The 24,070-nt window shown below is 44.4% G+C and overlaps 1 protein-coding gene across 1 annotated transcript in view; it reads left to right on the top strand.

Moving 5' to 3' along the window:
* LOC122564340 (GMP reductase 1) overlaps positions 1-24,070 on the top strand; it is a 112,030-nt gene that overhangs the window by 23,000 nt on the left and 64,960 nt on the right. The window contains exon 2 of the mRNA XM_043719073.1: positions 5,850-5,969. Coding sequence (XP_043575008.1) covers positions 5,850-5,969 — 120 coding nt within the window. The remainder of the gene's footprint in view (positions 1-5,849; positions 5,970-24,070) is intronic.

Here is a 24,070-nt window from a genome sequence, read left to right as displayed (position 1 = left end):
CCTCAGGATCTTCTCCAAGAGTTTCCTCACCACAGACATCAGGATCACTAGCCTCTAATTTCCTGGATTATCCCTGCTTCCTTTTTTAAACAAGGGAACAACATTGGCTAATCTCCAGTCTTCTGGAATCTCATCTGTGGTCAAAGAGGATGTGAAGATAGTTGCTAATGCCCCAGCTATTTCTTCTCTTGCCTGTCACAGTAATGTGGGATAGATCCCATCTGGTCCTGGGGACTTGTCTACCTTAATGCAATTTAGGATACCCAAAACTTCCTCCTTCAATATCTTGACATCTCTAGAGTATTTGTATGCTCATCCCTGACCTCAACATCAGTCATCTCTTTCTCCTTGGTGAATACTGATACAATGCACTCATTAAGGATCTTACCAACTTACTGTGGCTCCACGCACAATTTACCTTTCTTGTTCTTGAGTGGGCCTATTCTTTCCCTTACTACCCTCTTCTAATATATATATAAAAGCCTTGGGATTCTCTTTGACCCTGTTTGCTAACAACATTTCATGGCCCCTTTTTAGCCTTCCTAATTCTGCGTTTATGTTCCTTCCTAATTTCTCAATACTCCTCAAATACTTTGTCAGTTTGTAGCTCCGTAGATCTATTGTATACATCCTTTTTCCTTTTGACTAAGCTTACAATTTCTCTTGGCATCCATGGTTCCTGAATCCTGGCATTCCTATCCTTCAGTTTTGCAAGGACAAGCATGTCCTGCACTTCAAACCACTGGTCTTTAAAGGCCTTCTACATGCCAAGTGTGCATTTGCCCTCAAATAACTGCTCCCAGTCCATATTCCCCAGTTCCTGTCTAATTTGAATGTAATTGACCCTTGCCCAATTGAGCACCATCCGAGGACTAGTTTTGTCCTTGTCCACAACTATGCAAAATCTTATGGAGTTATGCTCACTAAGCTCAAAATGTTCTTCTATTGAAACATCAATCACCTGTGCTGGCTCATTCCCTAATACCATGTCGAATATGGCCTTCTCTCTTATTCAATTGTCAACATAATCTCTCAAAATTCCCTCCTTCGCACACCTAACAAATTGCTCTCTATCTGAACCCCTGGCCCTACGGGAGGAAAGTTGAAGTCACCCACCACAACCACCCTACTTTTTTCATACCTTTCCAGTAACTGACTACATATCTGCTCCTCTGGTTTCTGTGGGCTGTTGGGAGGTCTATAGAAAACTCCTAATATTATGATTTCACCCTTTCTGTTCCTGAGCCCCAAAACAAGATCCTTCCGATGTGTCCTCCCTTAACACGGCTGTGATGTGACCACGATCAGCAATGCAATGTCCCCTCACCCTTTTGTTTCCCTTTCTGTCTCATCCAAAACAGCAATATCCTCGAATGTTAAGCTGCCAATCGTGTCCCTCCTTTAACCATGTCTTCGTAGTGGCAGTAGCATCATAATTCCATGCAGGTAATCCATGCTGTTAGTTCATCTGCCTTACCTGTTATACTTGCATTGAAGTATATGCACTCCAGACTTCCAGTCCCTCTGAGCCCTGTAGCTTCCCTCTGTCTGCTCTTACTCTGTGCTATGCATATCTCAGTCTCACTTTTGTCCCTAGTCCCTGCACTTACTGGCCTGTAGTTCCGGTTCCCACCCCCTTGCCATGCTAGTTTAACCCAGCTTCAAGATCTCTAGCAAACCTCCCACCCAGGATATTGGTGCCCCTCCAATTCAGGTACAACCCATCCTCCTCCTACAGATCTCACCTTCATCAGAAGACATCCCAATGATCCATATATCTAAAGCCCTCCCTCCTACACCAGTTCTGTAATCACATGTTCAACTGTACTGTCTGTGTTTCTAGCCTCATTAGCCCATGGCATGGGTAGTACTCCTGAGATTATTACACTGGTAGTCCTGCTGTTTATCTCCCTATCTAACTCCCTGGATCATCTTTGCAGGACTTTGTCCTTCTTCCTATCCATATCATTTGTGCCAACGTAAACAATGACTTCTGTCTGCACCAACCACCCCCCACCTGGCCGTTTCAGCATGTCCTTACCTGCTCAGAGACATTCAGGACACTAGTAGCAGGGAGGCAATACACCATCCTAGAGTCTTGTTCACGGCCATAGAAATGCCTATCTGTGTCCCTGAGTCACCTACTAATATCGCTCACCTGAACTTTGTCCCACCCTTCTCTACAGCAGAAACCATTGTGGTGCCACAGGCCTGGCTGCTGCTTGTACTGTCTCCTGAGATACTATTCCCACCTAACCGTATCCAAAATGGTATAGCTATTTAAGAGGGGAATAGCCACAGGAGACTCCTGCATTACCTGGCTGCCTTTCCGGGTGGTCACCCATCTATCTGCCTGGACCTGTGGTGTAACCACCTCCCTAAATGTAGTGTCTGTCACTCTCTCTGCCTCCTGTTTGCATCGCAGTGTGTCCAGCTGTCTGGAGGAGCTATAGCTGGTCACGCTTCCTGCAGATGTAGTTGTCAGAGACACTAGACAGCTCCCTGATTTCCCACATCCGGCAGAGGAGCATACCACTGCTCTAACTGCCAGCTCCACCTTTGTACATCAAAAAAAAATCTTACCTTGCCTGTTGTCTTCAGAGCCTTTTTATTGGTTAGAGGAGGTAGTTGGTGGCAGTGGAGTGTTTTGGGTTTAACTACTCCTTGACACCAGTTCCTCTGCGATATTCAGACCAGTTGTCTCCCAGAGAATTTTACTTATTGCAAAATATTCTTACTTCACAAAAATAAATCTTTATGTATATGTACAGTTAATGAAACTGTCCAGAACTGTACTGTCTTTACTTACAGAGAACAAATTTAGCCATGATGTTCACCATTCTCTATATTTACAATGCTATCTCCTCTAATGTCAATTCCTCTCAATAACGCATCTGCTGCCCTCTGATTAGATCTTTGACGATTCCAGAAAAATGCATGGTGATGCATTTTGGAGGATCAATATTAGGTGTGAATTATACTGTAAATGGCAGAACCCTTAGGAACATTAACATACAGACAGATCTGGGCATATAGGTCCACAGTTTCCTAAAAGTGGCAACATAAGTTGCCAAGGTGATTGAGAAGGCATATGGTATGCTTGACTTCATCAGCCAGGCATGGAGTACAAGAGTTGGCAAACCATGTTGCAGCTGTATAAAACCCTTGTTGGGCTGCATTTGGAGTAATTTGTGCAGCTTTGGTCGCCACATTACCGGAATGCTGTGGAAGTATTGGAGAGAGTGTAGAGGAAGGTTCACCAGGATGTTGCCTGGTCCTGAGGGCATTGGTCAATGAGGAAAGGTTAAAAGACTAGGATTGTTTTCACTGAAAAGATGGCGTCAGAGGCTTTTTCCCAGGGTTCAAGTTTCAATTACAAGGGGTCACAGATTTAAGGTGAGAGGGGAAGGTGTTTGAGATTTGAGAGGCAGAGTGGTAGGAGCCTGGAACACACTGTGTAAAGAGGTGGTGGAAGCAGCCACATTAGTGACATTTAAGAGACATCTGGATGGTTACATTGAAATAGAGAGGGAATGGAGGGATATTAGATTAGATTAGATTAGATTAGATTACAGTGTGGAAACAGGCCCTTCGGCCCAACAAGTCCACACCGACCTGCCGAAGCGCAACCCACCCATACCCCTACATTGACCCCCTACCTATCACTACGGGCAATTTAGTATGGCCCTGCACATCTTTGTGACTGTGGGAGGAAACCGGAGCACCCAGATGAAACCCACGCAGACACGGGGAGAACGTGCAAACTCCACACAGTCAGTCGCCTGAGGCGGGAATTGAACCCGGGTCTCAGGCGCTGTAAGGCAGCAGTGTTAACCACTGTGTCACCGTGCCGCCCACAATTCGATATGGACCGAATAAGGGCAGAAAGCTTTTTTAGTTTAGTTAGATTAGATTACTTAGATTACTTACAGTGTGGAAACGGGCCCTTTGGCCCAACAAGTCCACACTGACTCTCTGAAGAGCGACCCACCCAGACCCATTTCCCGACATTTACCCCTTCACCGAACACTACAGGCAATTTAGCATGGCCAATTCACCTAACCTGCACATTAACCGGAGCACCTGGAGGAAACCCACGCAGACATGGGGAGAATGTGCAAACTCCACACAGACAGTGGCCTGTGGTGGGAATTGAACCCGGGTCTCTGGCGCTGTGAGGCAGCAGTGCTAACCACTGAGCATTATATTCCTTTTAACAAAGGACCCGATACCCAGCATGAGCAAAACCAACGTAGTGTACAAAATCCCATGCAAGGACTGTACAAAATACTACATAGGACAAACAGGAAGACAGCTAACGATCCGCATCCATGAACACCAACTAGCCACAAAACAACATGACCAGCTATCCTTAGTAGCCACACACACACATGACAAGCAACATGAGTTCAACAGGGACAACGCTACTATTATAGGACAAGCCAGACAGAGAACAGCCAGGGAATTCCTAGAGGCATGGCACTCATCCACAGATTCAATCAATAAGCACATTGACCTGGACCCAATATACCGACCACTGCAACGGACAGCTGGAACTGACAACCGGGAGCGGCAGATCCAAACCACTATAAATGCCAGAGGAAACATCACAGAAGCGCTTCACAGGAGGCTCCCAAGCACTGAGGATGTCACCTAGACAGGGGACGAAACATCTGCAACACAAATTCCCAGCTTGGCGAGCAGAACCACAACAACGAGCACCCGAGCTACAAATCTTCTCACAAACATTAATTTATTTGTTGGCCCTCTTAAGGAAAGAACGAAAGCAGTTAAAATAGTAGCTCTTAAAGACCAATCCGTTTTTCATCTTTTTCAACAACTCTCATAGAGTCATACAGCATGGGAACCCACCCTCCAGTCTAACTAGTTTTGACCATGTTCCCAAACTAAACTAGCCCCATTTGTCTGCATTTGGCCCACATCCCTCCAAACCTCTCCTATTCATGTATTCGCATAAGAACCCGAACTTCAGGTTTGCTTGGACAAATTAGCAAGGATCTGTTTCTTTTCAGTGAATCTCTTGAATATTTTGCAGCCTGCTGGGCAATTTATTTTGACTCCTTGTGCCATGTCTTTGATTGGCAATGAGAGAGAAGCTACACATGTTCTGATTTGTTTTCTCTTCATCTGACCTGATTGCTTCACATCTTTCCACACAGTTGAATTTGGGTTCAAGCCAAAATAACAGAGGGATTAATGCTTTGCATGATGTTACTTGGGAACAGATATCGTCTTTCTACTGTGCAACAAATGTGTGTGAATTCAGTTATCTCATGAATAAGAATATAATGTCCCTGTAAAAGCAATTGCCATAGTGTCTACTGAAAATGATTCCTCCCACCTAAGAAATTTCTTGTGTGTGCTTTAAGTGAACCAGGCAGATGATGTGAATAAACTAATGACAAAGGGAGACAGTGATAATTGGCACAAGTGTAAATATTTGTACGGCCATTATTATCAACAGTGAGGGGAAAAAAGCATTGCAGAAACTGTCGAATCTACAAACTGCTGAGTTCAAATAAACAACTTTTGTGAGTGAAATTTAGTCATTGAAATATTGAGATGTTGATCTAAAAATTCTGATCTGTTAAATCATTTACAATCGAACATCCATCTGAGACTATGAAATATTTGTTTAATTAATTAAGTCCTGCTTTTATCATCTATCCCTAGTTTCTTTGTTTCTCAACGAGCGAGGTAGACTGCTGCCTCGAGCCGCTTCAGTTTGTGAGGGATTTTGTAAGAATGTCAGGAACAATTTAGAAAAAAAGTAAGTTCGAGTCAGTGGAATAGGGTGCCTGTTTCATACATCTTTTTCATCTCTGTAGGTGGATCTCAAAAGAAGTTTTACTTTCCGCAACTCCAAACAGACCTATACTGGAATCCCACTTATAGCATCTAACATGGATACAGTTGGTACATTTGAAATGGCTGAGGTTTTAAGTAAGGTGGGTAATCTTTTATTTTAGGATACATTTTTATGAATAAACATGTGTTTAACAACTGGATGTGTGACTGAGCAAAGATAATTTGACAATGAGTCACAATGAGCTGTTGTTTTGACAATCTTCATATCAGCTGATAGTAAAATAATCTTCCTTTTCTGTCAGTTCTGAATTTAGCCCTGGATACTTGAAATAAAGCAGCACCTGTTATTTTATTTTGACCTTTCCTGTGTACTCAAGGGGAAAAAACCCTTCTAATTATTCTTCCCTTGGTTGGAGAAGGACAGCTTTTATACTTAGTACACTGAATCACCCAGCACTTCATTACTTAAGTTTAATTTGAATTCAACTGTTCACATTTACAGGATAAGCCATTAAGTGGGAGTGAACCACAGCTTTATTGTGTAGAACTGTACTTATTGGAGCCAGTTGGACCTGGTTGACTATGAAATCCTTGACTGAGTTTGTTAACTTGGGCAAATCAGGAAAGCCCTGGCTGACTAATATAAACAGGGGTTTTTGATGCCATTAGGGAGAGGTGGGGCGGAGTGCTTTATTTCCTCCTCCGATTCTATTTTGGTTTAATCCCTACCCTCCCCTTCACTTTTTCTACCACTAAGGCATTGCCCTCTGATGAGAAGGGCGTTGCTTGTCACTGATCACTTGGGTGTTTCTTTTCTTGGGAGTTTCCTTTCTTCCTGGTGGTGGAATATGAATAAAGATTTCTGCACTCATTGTTCTTCACTCTGTCATACTCCTGCACATACACATGACATGGGTACTGGGGAATAAATATGTACTACCACTGTTAGGCTGTAGTGGGGGGGTTTATATTTAAAAAGTTTCAATGCCATAATGGAAATATGGATACTGTGGTGGGTGGAACGTTTTATTTCCCCCTCCAATTCTATTTTGAATCCCTACCCACCCCACTTCAATTTGTTTTTTAATGTAAGTATTGCCCCTCCCAGGCTTTGTTTGTTACTGGTTCCCTGGCCACATGGAAGGTTTTCTTAATGGTGGGAATGTTGAATAAAATTGTTTTTCACATGTTTTTACTGAATCCCTGCACTTACTTACAAAAGAGACAAAAAATGTAGAAATAGGAGATTTAGAATCTCCTCCGTTCAGGGGATTGACTCGGAGCTGACTAGCCACAGAGTGCATGTACAAATAAATAAAGAGTGACTTGGTGACAGGATACCGGCCTCTCTGCAGTTATTTTAGTGGTGACTGGAGAAAACAGCATGTGTCTGAAGAACATGCACTTGGCACAGTCATCTTGGATTTGGGGTAAGCATTTCTGGCATCATGCCTTTATTTGGGAAGTTAGACTTACTTGATCCTGCTGTCAAAGACTGGGCCCAGTATATAGAAATAATATGACACTTTTTTCTGGGTGAACGACATAGCAGATGAAAAGCAACAAGCAATCCTTTTGATTGCTTGCAGACTTGCAGCATTTTTGGTTATAAGGGGCTTAACTTTCCCAAAGGCGCCAGACACTATAACCTTCCAAGAGTTGATTGAAGAGTATTATGACGAGAAAGTGAGGACTGCAGATGCTGGAGATCAGAGCTGAAAATGTGTTGCTGGAAAAGCGCAGCAGGTCAGGCAGCATCCAGGGAACAGGTGAATCGACGTTTCGGGCATAAGCCCTTCTTCCTGAAGAAGGGTTTATGCCCGAAACGTCGATTCTCCTGTTCCCTGGATGCTGCCTGACCTACTGCGCTTTTCCAGCAACACATTTTCAGTGCTGAAGAGTATTATGACCCCAAACCTCCTTTAATTCTGAGATGCTATTAGTTTTATTCAGCTGTTAGAGAACCCGGGGAATCCGTATAGGGATTTTTGACGTGGTTGAGATGACTAGCGGAGGCATGTGATTTTGGGTTAACCCTGAATGAGGTGCTGAGAGACCATTTGGTATGTGGGATTAATAACTTATCCATGCAGAAGCGCCTACTAGCTGAAACTCAACTGGACTTCAAACATGCACTATAATTGGCTTTGTCATTATAAAATGAGGCAAGTGGAACATGAGAGCTATAGAGCATTCCAGGTGGAAGTGGACTCCCTCACCTGTTTGACTGAGCTTGAGGAACACCACTTGAATGTAGGCGCTTGCAGAACCTCACACAGGGCATATCCTGAGCAGAGGGACCCTGGGCCAGCAGAACACCACAAGAAAACAGAGTCTCGGCCAAGTGGCCAAAAGGTTCTTCAAGGTCTGGGCCAGTGAGACATTGTAGTTGCTATCAGTATGCAGACTCAAAACAACACAGGAGTCCTAAATAAAAACTGAAAGAACTGCACATTCTGTAAATCCGAAACAAAAACAGTAATGGCTGGAAAAGCTCAGCAGGTCTTTTGGCAACTGTGAAGAGAAATCAGAATTAATGTTTTGGATCCAATGATCTTTTCTCAGAACTTCAGTAAGAAAACCCGTAAGGCTGGTACCAAGGAAAGTTCACACCCTGGAAAATTCCTCTTACATGTGGGTTGGAACAATTAAATTGCTTAGCGACATCCAAATCAGAACCAATTAAAATTTAATGTTTGATTAAATGGTCACCCAGATCCCATAGATACAGTGTGGAAACAGACCATGTTCTCAGTCTGGCTAAGGTTTTGTGCAACCTTAGGAGTTGGAGTTCTGAATAGATCCTGATAAAGACAGATTCTGCAACTGCAGATACGGCTGTGCAAGCATCAACTTCCATCGGGTGGCTCAGTGGTTAGCAAGTCCACACCAACCCTCTGAAAAATAATCCATCCAGACCCATTCCCCTACCCTATTACTCTACATTTACCCCTGATTAATACGTCTAACCTACACATCCCTGAAGACTATGGGCTGAAGACTATGGGCAATTTAGCATAGCCAATTCACCTAAATCTGCACATATTTGGACTGTGGGAGGAAACCAGAGTACCTGGAGTAAAACCCACGCTGATACTGGGAGAATGTGCAAACTCCTTATACATACTTGAGGCTGGAATCAAACCTGGGTCCCTGGCACTGAGACAGCAGTGCTAACCACTGAGCCACTGTGCTGCCCTATGGAGGTTGATGCCGGCACCGCTGTATCTGTGGTTGCAGAATCTATTTTTACAAGATTTATTCTGAACTCCAATGCCCTAAGGTTGCACAAGACCTTAGCCAGACTGAGAACATACACTGGGGAACCGTTGCAGATCAAGTGTAGGACTTCGCTGCCGGACTCCTATGAGAAGCAGTTCGTACAGTTACCAGTGATGGTAATAAAAGGCTCGGGCCCAAAATATTGGGGCAGAATTGGGTGAGAAAGATTCATCTGGATTGGCTCAACAGTTTTTGATTAGAAAATGGCAGCCTCAATGAAGTCCAAGTGAAATACTCTGGAGTGTTTCGGGATGGGCTTGGGACTATCAAAGGGGCAAAAGCCACTTTACCTGTTGAACAAGAGATTTTGCAAGGCCTGCCCGGTTCCATTTGCCTTCCGGGAAATCAGGAGGCTGAGAGCGAAGGAACCATCAAACTGGTGCAGTCTGCAGAATGGACAGCACCGGCCATACCGATTGTGAAACTCAATGACTCAGCTCACCTTTGGGATTTTAAGCCAACAGCTGCTGCTTGCAGCTGGATAAATACCCGATCCCTCTAACAGAGGATTTGGACACAAAGCTGGCAAGTGGAGCTGTCCTTCAAGAAGCTGGACATGATCCACACCTACCTGCAATTGTGACTGGATGAGGAATCCCAGAAGTACACAAGTGGCTAATGCAGATGCCTTGAGCTGTCTTCTCACTGGCTGATATTCCAATGTTGGTGCCTTCCCTGGAGGAATCCGTTTTGGTCTTAAACTTATTGGAAACTCTTCCAGTCACCGCTGATCATATCCAGCTGTGGACACACGAGGACATCTAGTCCTACAAAAGCTAAAACAGCTGGTGGTAATGGGGGTAGCAGAAGGGCCATTGCAACCAGGATTCAGACCTTTCTGGATCTGCACTGGTGAGCAGTGCCTAGGGTGCCAATAAGGATGAAAATTTGCCACCAACAGTGATCCCACATTTGTGGGAATGGCCAGGAAAACCCTGAACTTGTTTACACGTTGACTATGCCAGTCCTTTCATGGGCTGAATGATTCTGGTCATTGTGAACGCCCATTCAAACTGGTTGGACGAACATAAAGTTCGTTTGGTAAACTCAGGGATGACGATTGGGAAACTGCAAGCATTTTTTGCAACACATGGACTCTTGTCACAGACAATGGGACATCATTTACCAGCAGGAGATTCTGCACATTTGGACAGCTCTGTACCATCCAATGTCCAATGGTCTATCAGAAAGAGCAGTCCAAACGTTGAAGGCAAGCTTAAAGAAACAGCCTATAGTGACAATTGATACCAAACTCTCCCAGTTCCTGTTTAACTATAGGACCACCCCACGCACAAAAACAGGGATAGCTGCAGCAGAGTTGCTGATGGGTAGAAGACTCCGCACCGGGTTAAAACTGATATTTCCAAACCAGTTGGAGGGGGCAGTGGGGGGGAGGGAGGAGGAGGAGGAGGAGTTAAATGGCAGCAGGAATGCAAATGCCTACCTCATGCCTCCTCTAAGAGAGTGAGACAATTTAATTTAGGAGGCTGTTTGGTGCCAGAACCATGGAAGTGGCCTGTTTGGGTACGAGGTGAGTTTGATGTGAGGTCAGGTCCCATGACTTGCAAAGTTCGGGTAGGTGATGCAGTTCTGAACAAACGTGGATCACCTGAAAGCTGTTACCTTGCAACCTGTGTAGATGCAAAGCACACCGGCCCCTCAGAACAGCCAGAAGGCCTGTCAGGAAACCATAGGTTATCCCTCTCCATCTAGTGTTGAAGAAACCTCGAGTCCAAGGTGGATGTAGCTTCGATACTGTTACCACTGGAAGAAGAGGCAGAAACTCTCCTGAGACACCCTGGACGTAGTAGACTGGCTACGGTCTGGTGCATGCCGGACCTGAAAGAGTCAGAGTCAGAGGAACCAGACCTAGGTCAAACATTTTGCAAGAAAAGCTACAAGAGAAAGACCAGACCTACATCCCTTGACTTGGTGGGAAAGGATGTAGTGATTGGAACCAGGTTGGAGAAAGTGAGGACTACAAATGCTGGAGATCAGAGTTGCAAGTCTGGCTGATGTTGCTGATGGAAGGGCTTATACCTGAAATGTTGATTCTCCTGCTCCTTGGACGTTGCCTGATCTGTGCTTTTCCAGTGATTGGAATGAGGTGACTACAAGGTCCTTGAGTGAGGTTGCTAATCTGGGCCTATCAGGAAGGCCCTGGCTGACCAATATAAACAGGGGATTTGGAATCTCCTCAGGTTAGGGGACTGATTCTGTGCTGGCTGGTGTTATAGTCAGTATGTTACTGTTAGCTTCTGCACTTCTTTTTGGAGGGGGAAAAAACCTGATTCCTGAACTGGCTGAATTATTTGGCCAGTTTGTTAACTGGCATTCCTTTTAGTGAGGACTGATTGTTAAACTCCTGATGCACATAATGTGTTTCAGGTATAACTCAGTTCTCATTAGGGGGTTGTTGTTTCACTGGCTGGTTGCAGCCTGTGTTATTCTCTCCTCTTTCTGAGAAAAGGACAATGTTAATTTTGTGGTAGGGCATAGCCCTTGGACTGTAGTTTTCTTTGTTTTTTGTATGTGTCTTCACTTTTTATTGGTGTTTTGGACTGAGTCCTGTGGAAGACATGCATTTTACCAGAGGAGCTGTTCCTGTGGGGAGGCCTAGCCCTGGACTGGGCCTCTGAAGATTGAACACCTGTGTGTGTGCTGGGAGGTGAGCAGTTGCTGTATCCTGGAGTTTGGGAGAAGACCTTTCCTTCAGGAGCGGACCAAACCCCTGTGAGTTAACTGCTCCTGTACTATGTACTGTGTTCTTGTGAGTCGGCCTGGCTCTCCAAGGCTGGACCAGGACTCCGTTGAGACTGAACTGTGGGGTGTGCATTTGCTGCCTCCAGGAGTGGACTCTGCCCTTGATTGTGGACTGTTTTTTTTTAATAACGGATTCTGCAGTTTGGAGCGGCCTCTAATTCTGACATTGCACATTGTATACTGGAGTGGACTCTTCCTGGAAATGGATTCCATATCTTGAAGACTGTATAAATTTGGACTGTGTACCAGAAGGGAGTTTTTTTTGGGTAACTAACTGTATTGTGGTGTTTCCTGGGTCTATCACCTGCACTGTCTTGCGTGTCCCTGGGTCTGGCAGGCCTTGCTGTGAGCTGGGAGGCTCATGGGTCGTCCTGAAAGCTGTCACCCCGAGAACTGGAGGGTGGGTAGGCCATGCTGTGAATCTGAAGGTTGGTAGGCTGTCCTAAAAGCCAGAGGGTGGGTAGGCCATCCTGATGCCAGTCACCCTGAGAGCTAGATGGTTGGTAGGCTGTTCTGAGCACTGTCGTCCCGATAAGGGGTAATCGGGACGGGCTGTCCTAGAGGTGGTCGAAAGGAGTCAGAGCAGCCGAGAGCGAGAAGGCACGTAGGGGCGGGCTGAGATCCGGAAGGCTTGTGGGCTACCCTACACGTTGTCGTCCCAGGGAAGGGGACGGGCTGTCCTAGAGGTGGCCGAAAGGTGTGCCAGGATAGCCCACTGGTCGGAGGTGCAACGGGGTGGGTGAGAGCCCAATGGTACCTAGGGGCAGACCGAGAGCCAGAAGGCGGGTAGCCGTCCTCGGCACTGTCACCCCGGGCAGGTACCGGGGCGGGCTGCCCCAGAGGTGGTTGAAAGGTGCTGAGGGTGGTTAGTGAAGCCGGAAGGTGGGTAGGCCATCCTGACTGCTGTCACCCTGGGCGGATACCGGGGCGGGCTGTCCTAGAGGTGGTCGAAAGGTGTGTCAGGGCGGACCGAGAACTGGAAGGGGCATGAGGTGAACCGAGAACCGGAAGTTGGGTAGGGGCGGGCTGCCTTAGAGTGGTCGGAAGGTGGGAGGGGCGGGGGCTTGCTGGGTCTGTATTGTCTGCACTTTTGTATGTAACGGTATTGTCTAATGTACAAATGTCATTGTCACTGTCTTGTCATATGTCGAACTGGGATTTGAAGTTTGTTCTCCTCTCCCTGTAAATTGGTTGAACGGTAGGGTTCGGGGCCTAGCTTTGCTGCTCCTCTCCCTTGTAAAATTGCTGTCTTTTGTGTACAGCTGTCAATGTTTTTTTGTAAACTGTTTTGTAATTTGTTTAATAAAAAAAAAATATAAACAGGGGATTTGGAATCTCCTCAGGTTAGGGGACTGACTCTGTGCTGACTGGTACTACAGTCAGTGTGTTACTGTTAGTTTCGGCTTCTCTTTTTTGGGGGGGGCGGGGGGGAAATACCTGATTCCTGAACTGGCTGAATTATTTAGCCAGTTTGTTAACTGGCGTTCCTCTTAGTGAGGACTTATTGTTAAACTCCTGATGCACATAATGTGTTTCAGGTGTAACTCAGTTCTCATTAGGGGATTGTTGTTCACTGGCTGGTTACAGCCTGTGTGTTACTCTTCTCTCCTTTGTCCTTTTCTCAGAAACTGTTAATTTTGTGGTAGGGTATAGCCCTTGGACTGTAGTTTTCTTTGTCTTTTGTATGTGTCTTCACTTTTTATTGGTGTTTGGACTGAGCCCTGTGGAAGACATACATTTTACCAGAGGAGCTGTTCCTGTGGGGAGGCCTAGCCCTGGGACTGGACCTCTGAAGATTGAACACCTGTGTGTGTGCTGGGAGGTGAGCACTTGCTGTATCCTGGAGTTTGGCAGCAGACCTTTCCTTCATTTGGACAAATGGTTTTCCAAGGCTGGGCCAGGACTCTATGGAGACTGAACAACTGCCCTTGGTTTGTGGACTCTGTTTTTAGCAACGGACTCTGCAATTTGGAGTGGACTCTATTTCTGACAACGTACATTGTATACTGGAGTGGACTCTTCCTAGAAATGGATTCTATATCTTGAAGACTGTATGGATTTGGACTGTGTACCAGAAAGGACTCTTTTTTTTTTTTTGGTAACTAACTGTATTGTGGTGTTTCCTGGGTCTATCACCCGCACTGTCTTGCGTGTCCCTGGGTCTGGCAGGCCTTGTGAGCTGGGAGGCTCATGCGTCGTCCTGAAAGCTGTCACCCCGAGAGCCAGACGGTGGGTAGGCCATCCTGTGAATCTGAAGGTTGGTAGGCTGTCCCGAAAGCCAGAGGGTGGGTAGACTGCCCTGATGCCAGTCTCCCCGAGAGCAAGATGGTGGGTAGGCCGTTCTGTGTTGTCGTCCTGATGAGGGGTAATTGGGATGGGCTTTCCTTGAGGTGGTCGAAAGGTGTCAGAGCAGTCGAGAGCCAGAAGGCACCTAGGGGCGGGCTGAGATCCGGAAGGCTTGTGGGCTACCCTACACGCTGTCGTCCCAGGGAAGGGGACAGGCTGTCCTAGAGGTGGCCGAAAGGTGTGCCAGGATAGCCCACTGGTCGGAGGTGCAAAGGGGTGGGTGAGAGCCCAATGGTACATAGGGACAGACCGAGAGCCAGAAGGCGGGTAGCCATCCTCAGTACTGTCACCCCGGGCAGGTACCGGGACTGGCTGCCCCAGAGGTGGTTGAAAGGTGCTGAGGGTGGTTAGTGAAGCTGGAAGGTGGGTAGGCCGTCCTGACCGCTGTCACCCCGGGCGGGTACCGGGGCGGGCTATCCTAGAGGTGGTCGAAAGGTGTGTCAGGGTGGACTGAGAACTGGAAGGGGCATGGGGTGGACTGAGAACCGGAAGGTGGGTAGGGGCGGGCTGCCTTAGAGTGGTCGGAAGGTGGGAGGGGTGGGGGCTTGCTGGTTCTGTATTGTCTGCACTTTTGTATGTAACAGTATTGTCTAATGTACAAATGTCATTGTCACTGTCTTGTCATATGTGGAACTGCGATTTGAGGTTTGTCCTCCTCTCCCTGTAAAATGGTTGAATGGTAGGGTTTGGGGCCTAGCTTTGCTGTTCCTCTCCTTTGTAAAATTGCTGTCTCGTGTACAGCTGTAACAGTTTTTTGTAAACTGTCTTGTAATTTGTTTAATAAAATAAAAAAAATAAACGGGGAAAAAAAATATAAACGGGGATTTTGAATCTCCTCCGGTCAGGGGACTGACTCTGCGCTGGCTGGTGTTATAGTCAGTATGTTACTGTTGCAGTTGGTTTCTGCTTTTTTTTCTGGGGTGGAAACCTGATTCCAGAACTGGCTGAATTATTTAGCCAGTTTGTTAACTGGCATTCCTTTTAGTGAGGACTTATTGTTAAACTCCTGATGTACACCATGTGTTTCAGGTGTAACTCAGTTCTCATTAGGGGATTGTTGTTTCACTGGCTGGTTACAGTCTGTGTGTTACTCTTTATCCTTTTCTCAAAAAGAGAAATGTTAATTTTGTGGTAGGGCGTAGCCCTTGGACTCTAGTTTTTTTTTGTATGTGTCTTCATCTTTTATTGGTGTTTGGACTGAGCCCTTGTGGAAGACACACATTTCACCAGAGGAGCTGTTCCTGTGGGGAGGCCTAGCCCTGGGACTGGGCCTCTGAAGATTGAACACCTGTGTGTGTGCTGGGAGGTGAGCAGTTGCTGTATCCTGGAGTTTGGGTGAAGACCTTTCCTTTAGGAGTGGACCAAACCCCTGTGAGTTAACTGCACCTGTACTATGTACTGTTCCTGTGAGTGGGCCTGGTTTTCCAAGGCTGGGCAAGGACTCCATGGAGGCTGAACACCTGTGTGCTGTGGAGTGTGCATTTGCTGCTTTCAGGAGTGGACTCTGCCCTTGGTTGCGGACTCTGTTTTTAGCAATGGACTCTGCAGTTTGGAGTGGACTCTATTTCTGACAATGCACATTGTATACTGGAGTGAACTCTTTCTGGAAATGGATTCTATATTTTGAAGACTGTATAGATTTGGATTATGTACCAGAAAGGACTCTTTTTTGGTAACTAACTGTATTGTGGTGTTTCCTGGGTCTATCACCTGCACTGTCTTGTGTGTCCCTGGGTCTGGCAGGCCTTACTGTGAGCTAGGAGGCTCATGGGTCGTCCTGAAAGCTGTCACCCCGAGAGCCGGAGGGCGGGTAGGCCACCCTGTGAACCTGAAGGTTGGTAGGCTGTCACGAAAGACGGAGGGTGGGTAGGCAGGCCACCCTGATGCCAGTCGCCCCGAGAGTCAGATGGTGGGTAGGCCGTTCTAAGCATTGTCGTCCCGAGAAGGGGTAATCGGGACGGGTTGTCCTAGAGGTGGTCGAAAGGTGTCAGAGCAGCCGAACACCAGAAGGTGTGTAGGGGCGGGCTGAAATCTGGAAGGCTTGTGGGCTACCCTGCACGCTGTCATCCCAGGGAAGGGGACGGGCTGTCCTCGAGGTGGCTGGAAGGTGTGCCAGGATAGCCCACTGGCCAGATGGCGCATCGAGGTGGGTGAGAGCCCAATGGTATGTAGGGGCAGACCGAGAGCCAGAAGGCGGGTAGCCATCCTCAGCGCTGTCACCCTGGGTAGGTACCGGGGTGGGCTGCCCCAGAGGTGGTCGAAAGGTGCTGAGGGTGGTTAGTGAAGCCGGAAGGTGGGTAGGCCGTCCTGACCGCTGTCTGCCAGGGCGGGCTGTCCTAGAGGTGGTCGAAAGGTGTGTCAGGGCAGACCGAGAACTGGAAGGGGCATGGGGTGGACCGAGAGCCGGAAGGTGCGTTGGGTTAGGCTGCCTTAGAGTGGCCGGAAGGTGGGAGGGATGGGGGCTTGCCAGGTCTGTATTGTATGCACCAGTTTATATAACTGGATTGTCCTTTTATGTACAAATGTCATGGTCACTGTCTTTTATATGTGAAACTGGGATTTGAGGTTTGTCCTCCTTTCCCTGTAAACTGGTTGAACGGTAGGGTTTGGGGTCTGGCTTTGCTGCTGCTCTCGCTTGTAAAATTGCTGTTGAATACTGCTGTAAATGTTAACTGATTTTGTAAACTGTTTTGTAATTTGTTTAATAAAATATTATAAACAGGGGATTTAGAATCTCCTCAGGTCAGGGGACTGACTCTGAGGTGGCTAGTCACAGCCAGTGCACTGTACACAAGTACATGAAAGGTGACTTGGTGACAGGATACGGGCCTCTGTGCAGTTATTTCACCAACAAAATGGAGGTCTGTTCAGATCAATCTTACAGGGTTACTATTATTTGATGGTATGTGGGAGCAGCTATTAGAAAGAAACCAGAGCCTCTTTGCTATTGTGACCAAATTGAGTTTCATATTTAGAATTAAGGAACTTAGCAGTCAGATGCCTGCTTTGCCTTTCAATAAGATCATGTCTGTGGTGTCAACTCCATCTCCCTGACTTCCCCCATTACCATTGACTCCTTTGTCTATTTAAATCTGTCCAACTCTGTCATGAGTAAATTCAATGGCCCAACCTCCACTATTTCCTGCAGAAAAGAATTCTACAGACTGTCCATAACCAGAAGGGCAAAAAAAGGCCTAATTTCCATGTTAAAAGCAAATCCTTTTATTCATAAACTGTATCCCCTTGTTCTACAGACCTCCATAAGTGGAAACATGCTCCTTATATGCACACTTTCTGATTCCTTCAGGATCTTACATGTTTCAATAAGATCACTGCTCGTTTTCTTAAACTCTAATGTGAATGCCCAACTTGTTCAACCTTTCTTCATAAAACAATCCCCTCCCCATAGGAATGAGTTGAGTGAATCATCTAAATTCATTTCGATCATAAAGAAAAGCTTGCCATCCCTTCTTAAATCTGGGTCAGATTTTCTGATATTCACAAAGGTGTGCATAACAGATTTGTCATTGGTAAAGTATGGGTCAGGTAAGCTTGCTCCAATGCATCTTTTTAGAAATTTGTTTCCAAAACACACACACACAATATGGAGGAGAAAAAAGTAAATATTATAGTTAAGTATTCAACTCACAGCTGTCCCTGGTTGAAGGATAGGTCATTTTTACATTTAGTACTATGTATTCTCTCTCTCTCATGCACACACCTGCACGCGCTATGTCATTAGACAGTGTTGAACATATCATAGAGGGAAAAATTTCATTAACCTTGAAATCCAGTTTTAAGAACTGACTATTGATTCTGATTGGTCTGATTTCCTACATTCTAGATTGGTCCTTATGGTTAGGAAGGTAGCAAAATTGACCTCATTGAGATATGAGAGAAAGAAAACAAATGCAAATCATTCTGTCGAGAAATTACTAAAACACAATATTAATTGGAGATTTATTAACTTAGGAATTTCAAATATTATTGGGAGTCAAGACAGATTTATGAAAGTTAACTTTCATTTGACAAATTTATTCAAGTTCTTGGTGGCTAACTTGGCATACCAGTTGGAATTAGTGAATGTAGAGTATTTGGATTTCCAAAAAACATTCCGTAAGGTATTATAAGAGGTTACAATATTACATAAAATGAGGGCTTGGGCTTCAAGGTAATATATTAGCATGAATTGTGGTTTGGTTAATTATCAGAGAGCATGAGGAATAAATGAAATATTGCAGGAAGGCACCACAAGGATCAGGCCACTGCTATTTACAATCCATACAACAGAGCTGGTGTTGGCATGATAGGCCAATTAGCCTCATTCTGTGCCATAATGTTCTGTGATATCTCTTGAATAGTATAATTCCATCTCAGGAAGAAATAGGTCCCACTCTCAATTAAAGGTACTTAGTGAATCATGTTAGTCAAAAGCTTTTTCCACAGTTCCATTTTTTTTCTTTGGGGTGGGGGAGGTGGCTGGGGAGAGAAGAAGACATACCTGTCATAGTCCATGCTTTACAAAATTTGAGATTGTGAGCGCTGATCCTTTCTAATTCTTTAGTTGAAGTTACATGTTCACAGTTCATCTTCTAACAATATTAAACCCTTTCCACTTTTCCCAAGGGCATGCTATATGCTTTGTGTTTTCTATATTTAATGAAAGCATTTCTGTCTCATGAATCTTTCACTTGTAGCTTGAATTAAAATTAACTGATTTGTAAGTTAAGGACATTTGTAATGTCCTTAAACCTACTTCACTTACCAAGCTTTTGACCACCTGTCTGAATATCTCCTTATGTGACTGCCTCAGTGTTGGATTTTAAGTGCCTTCACACAACATTTAATGTGTTGAAGGTGAGTGAGAGTTGATGTTGCCTCAAGGCTTCAATGCATCAAATATGTGCATCTGAAATGTTTTTGTACCATTGTGTTCCTGGTGAGTTAAAGGATATGTTGTTTAAGCCTGTGTGACTACAGTTCCAAACCATTCCCAGTCTCCCACCTGTGTGACTACATTCATTACCCAGTCCCAGTCCCCACGTCAAGTTTAGTTAGTGTTTTTTAGTTCAGTTGTTTTATTTTAGGCTTGTTTAGGAATACCTGAGTTTAAATCAAACTGAGATTCCTAAGACACTTACATAATTAATACCATTTTAACAAACAAATGTTATAATTAGTGTGTCATTCCAGCTGATTAATTTAGATTAAAAAAATGTATAGCTATACCTATTAGCCTCCTTGTTCTCTAAATACTCAAGACAAAACTCATCCGAGTTCTAAAATGAGCTTCTGCACGTTGTGCATAACTCTTTGAAATTTGTGTTCCGTGTAGTCATGATTTGGAGATGCCGGTGTTGGACTGGGGTGTACAAAGTTTAAAAAAATCACAACACCAGGTTATAGTCCAACAGGTTTAATTGGAAGCACACTAGCTTTCAGAGTGCATCAAGTACAAAACCACCTGATGAAGGAGCAGCGCTCCGAAAGCTAGTGTGCTTCCAATTAAACCCTGTTGGACTATAACCTGGTGTTGTGATTTTTAACTTTGTGTTCCGTGTAGATAGGTGGTTAAGAAGACATTTAACATGCTTGCCTTCATTGCTCAGACTTTTGAGTATAGGATGTCATGCTGGAGTTGGACAGGACGTTGGTGAGGCCTTTTCTGGAGTTCTGTTCGCCCTGCTATAGGAAGGATATTAATAAATTGGAGAGGATTCAGAAAACATTTACCAGGATGTTGCCGGCAATGGAAGATTTGAGTTATAAACGTAGGCTGGGATTTTTTTCACTGGACTGTAGGAGGTTGAGAGGTGATCTTATTGAAGGTTATAAATTCATAAGAGTAATAGATAAGAATGGGGAGGTTCAAAAAATAAGGTGAGAAGAGAAAGATTTAAAAAGGACATGGGGGCAAGGTTTTTACACCGAGAGTGGTTCATATGTGGAATGAACTGCTAGAGGAAGTGGTGGGTGCGGATACAATTACAACATTTAAAAGGCATTTGGATAAGTTCGTGACTAATGTTTGACTAGTGGTGTTCCACAAAGGTCGGTGTTGGGACCACAACTTTTCACTTTATACACTAATAATTTGGATGAAGGGACTGAGAGCATTCTGGCTAAGTTTGCAGATGATACAAAGAGAAGTGGAGGGACAAATAGTATTGAGAAGGTGGGGAGGATGCAGAAAGATTAGGCAGGTTAGGAGAGTAGGTAAAGAAGTGGCAGATGGGAGTATGATGTGGGAAAGTGTGATGTCATGCACTTGGATGAGAAGAATAGAGGCTTGGGCTATTTTCTAAATGCGGAAGAAATTCAGAAATCTGAAGTGCAAAGACACTCCAGAGTCCTAGTCCAGGATTCTGTTAAGCTAAACTCGCAGGTAGTTAGGAAGGCAAATACAATATGGTCATTCATCTCAAAAGTAATAGAATATAAAAGTAGGGATATACGCCTGAGGCCTCATACCACATTTGGACTATTATCAGCAATTTTGGGCCTCATATGTCAGGAAGGGCACACTGGGCCTGGAGCATATCCAGAGAATATTCACAAGACTGATCCCAGGAATTAAAGGCTTAACATATGAAGAACGTCTGAAGACTCTGGGAGAATACTGGATGGAGTTTAGAAGGATGGGGGGGGGGGGGGGGGATCTAATTGAAAGTTATAGATTACTGATCGGCCTGGAGAGAGTGGATGTTCGGAGGCTGTTTCTATTGATGACGGAGACTATGACCTGAGGGCACAACCTTAAAGGGAAGACCCTTTTAGAACAGAGCTAAGGAGAAACTCCTTCAACTAGAGAGTGGTGAATCTGTGGAATTCATTGCCACAGAAGGCTGTGGAGGCTAGGTCATTGCATATATTTAAAACAGAGATTCTTGCTTGTCAAGGGGATCAAAGATTATGGGGAGAGAGCGGAAGAATGGGGTTGAGAAAATGGGAGAATGGAGTTGAAAAGACTTAGCAGCCGTGATTGAATGGTGGAGCAGACTCGATGGCCCGAACGGCCTAATTTCTGCTCCAACCCGTCCATGCCGACCAGACATCCCAACCCAATCTAGTCCCACCTGTCAGCACCTGGCCCATGTCCCTCCAAACCCTTCCTATTCATGTACCCATCCAAATGCCTCTTAAATGTTGTAATTGTACTAGCCTCCACCACATCCTCTAGCAGCTCATTCCATACACGTACCACCCTCTACGTGAAAAAGTTGCCCCTTAGGTCTCTTTTATATCTTCCCCTTTCACCCTAAACCTATGTCCTCTGTCTTTTGGGTCAATTGGAGGCAGGTGGCACTAGTTTAGTTTGGAACATGGTTGGCATGGACTAGTTGGACCAAAAGGTGTGGTTCCATGCTGTATGGCTGTATGACTCCATGACTATGACTCTAAATGATCTGAAAGACGATACCTTGAGTCATGTGTACAAGTTTATAGGTGATAGAAAGTGAAGTGTAAAATTAGCTGTGAGAAAATTGGAAAGAAGCTGCAAAAGAATTTGGACACGTTCAGTGACTGGGGAAGACAGTTGCAAATTGAATATAATGGGGAGAATTTTTTGCTTTCTATTTTAGTAGGGAAAAATAAACAGGGTTTTTTTTTTAGAATGGTGAGAGATTAGGAAATTTTGATATTTAAAAGTATCTGAATATGTTATAAATGAATCTCAAAGTACAACAGGTACAGCAATAATTAAGACAACAAATGGCGTGATAACCTTTATTACAAAGGGATTCAAGTGTGAGAGTAAGGAAACCTTACTGAAATTACAACAGAGTTTCTTGAAATTTAGGAAAGACAGACAGTAAATCCTTGGTACTTATGACATCACAACTCTGAATTTACTGATCCATACCAAAACAAATGTACCATGTTGTTACTCGAGATGGACTCCACTACTCTCTGGAAAATGGATTAGTGGTGCTGGAAGATTCTGGCTGCAAAATAATGTTGAAAATTTCTTTAAGTTGGTTTAGCCAGGAGTGCAAGGGTCAGAGCTGACTGCTCTCTGGATGCTCTTTGAGTCAGTTCACGCTGGCACACCATGGCAAGATTTGCAGTATCCCATCACATATTTGTTACATCCCAGACCTTTTAGGTACTCTACTCAGAGTCTTTTCATAGGAAGACCGTTTATTCTACTTGAGTGCTAGAGACAGTAGAGGTAACTGAACTGATTTCAGACAATGAAGTTGAAGGCATTTTAGAGATTTCCTTGGTGCCACAGGCAAGTTGTGTAGGTTTCAGTCGAATCACATTCCTCATACTGATTCCAGCTTTAATTTCATTGCCTTTTGTTTCCCTTTAGAAAAAAGTATATTCTGTAGAAAATCTAACTGAAATTTACAGGCAATTTCTTAATATAATTAAAAGTAATGTATACTTCACACCGATCATAAACATTTGAACTGTGAATCTAGATTTAGGACTCAAATTACCTTCCTTAGACAGTGACTTCGAATTAAAATTGTATCTGTACTGCAGTTGTTAATGGACAGATAGCTGCAGGAGGATAACTGAACTCCGTGCACAAATTCCTGATTTGTGCAGTCATGAATGTGGGTTTATTCAGAACTGTGCAGCTACAAACTCATTGCAGCCTTGACTCAGGCATCAATGCCAGAGAGGTGAGAGCAGCTGCCCTTAATTTAATGTAGAACTGAAGATATAATGTAGAAACTTTATAAATCATTGCTTCGACCTTACTTGGAGTCTTATGGATAATTCTGGCACCACATTTCAGGGAAGGTATAGAAAGGATGCAGTGAAAAATTACTAAGATTTAAACAAGGATGAGGAGAAGTTGGAAAGGTGAGAATTATTCTAACTTTGGAATGTCAACAGTTAAGAGATACCTAACAGGTTTTTACAATATGAGGCTTTCATTAAATTGATGGAGGATAGAATTAATCCTTCTGATGAGTGGGTCAATAACTAAAAGTTATAAATTTAAAATAATTGGGAAATATGTAGACCAAAGAGGATAAATGTTGCTGGGACAAAGAACATTCTACCTGAGAAAATGATTGGAATTGATTCCATAAATAATTTTAAAAGGGAACTGAACTGGTACTTGAAGATGAGGAAATTACAAGGTTAAGGCCAATTAATTGGGAAATTAAGTACAACTGTTGTTTCAAAGAACCAGTAGGAGCACAATGATTTAAATGGTTTCCTTGTGTGCTGTAAGTTTCAAAGATTCAATAAAGTAATGGCACCAAGAAGCACCTAGTAAGGCTAACACAGAATGCAAGGGAAATTTTCCAATGTCTGACACACAGGAAGATGGTGGCAATAATTGCAACGTGATCACATCCGTGTAAGTGTTTCTCTGGGAAGCATCCTCATGTCAACCATTTTTGTTAATCACCATTCATCATCACCTTCAATGACCTATGAACTGTCATAAGGCCAGGGGTGTTTTTTAAATTTTTTTTTTTAGTGCTGTGTGATCAAAAACAGTGAAGAGGAGGGTAGGGACTAAAGTCTCCTCTTTATATTTTTTTTTGGTGTGTGTGTGTGTGCAGGTGTGAGACACAGTGAAAGACACAAAGTGCACAAATCTTTATTCAATTTCCACCACCAGGAAGATAGGAAAACACCCGGGTGGCCAGTGACAAGCACTGCCCTTCACATCAAAGGGCAGTGCTGTGTGATCAAAACAGTGAAGGGGAGGGTAGGGACTAAATCAAAATAGAGTTGGAGGGAGAAATGATGCACTCCACTCCCTGCGGCACCCACCTCTCCCTGAACAACTCCAGGGTGTAATCTCCTGGTTATATTTTTTTTTTTCTTTTTTTTACTTTTCTATTTTAACCCCCACACTACCACCTAAGTGCGG

The sequence above is a fragment of the Chiloscyllium plagiosum genome, chromosome 29, assembly GCF_004010195.1.
Source record: "Chiloscyllium plagiosum isolate BGI_BamShark_2017 chromosome 29, ASM401019v2, whole genome shotgun sequence".
NCBI classification, from domain to species: domain Eukaryota; kingdom Metazoa; phylum Chordata; class Chondrichthyes; order Orectolobiformes; family Hemiscylliidae; genus Chiloscyllium; species Chiloscyllium plagiosum.
Note: the sequence above shows the minus strand (reverse complement) of the source record. Positions and strands in the feature narration are given on the sequence as shown.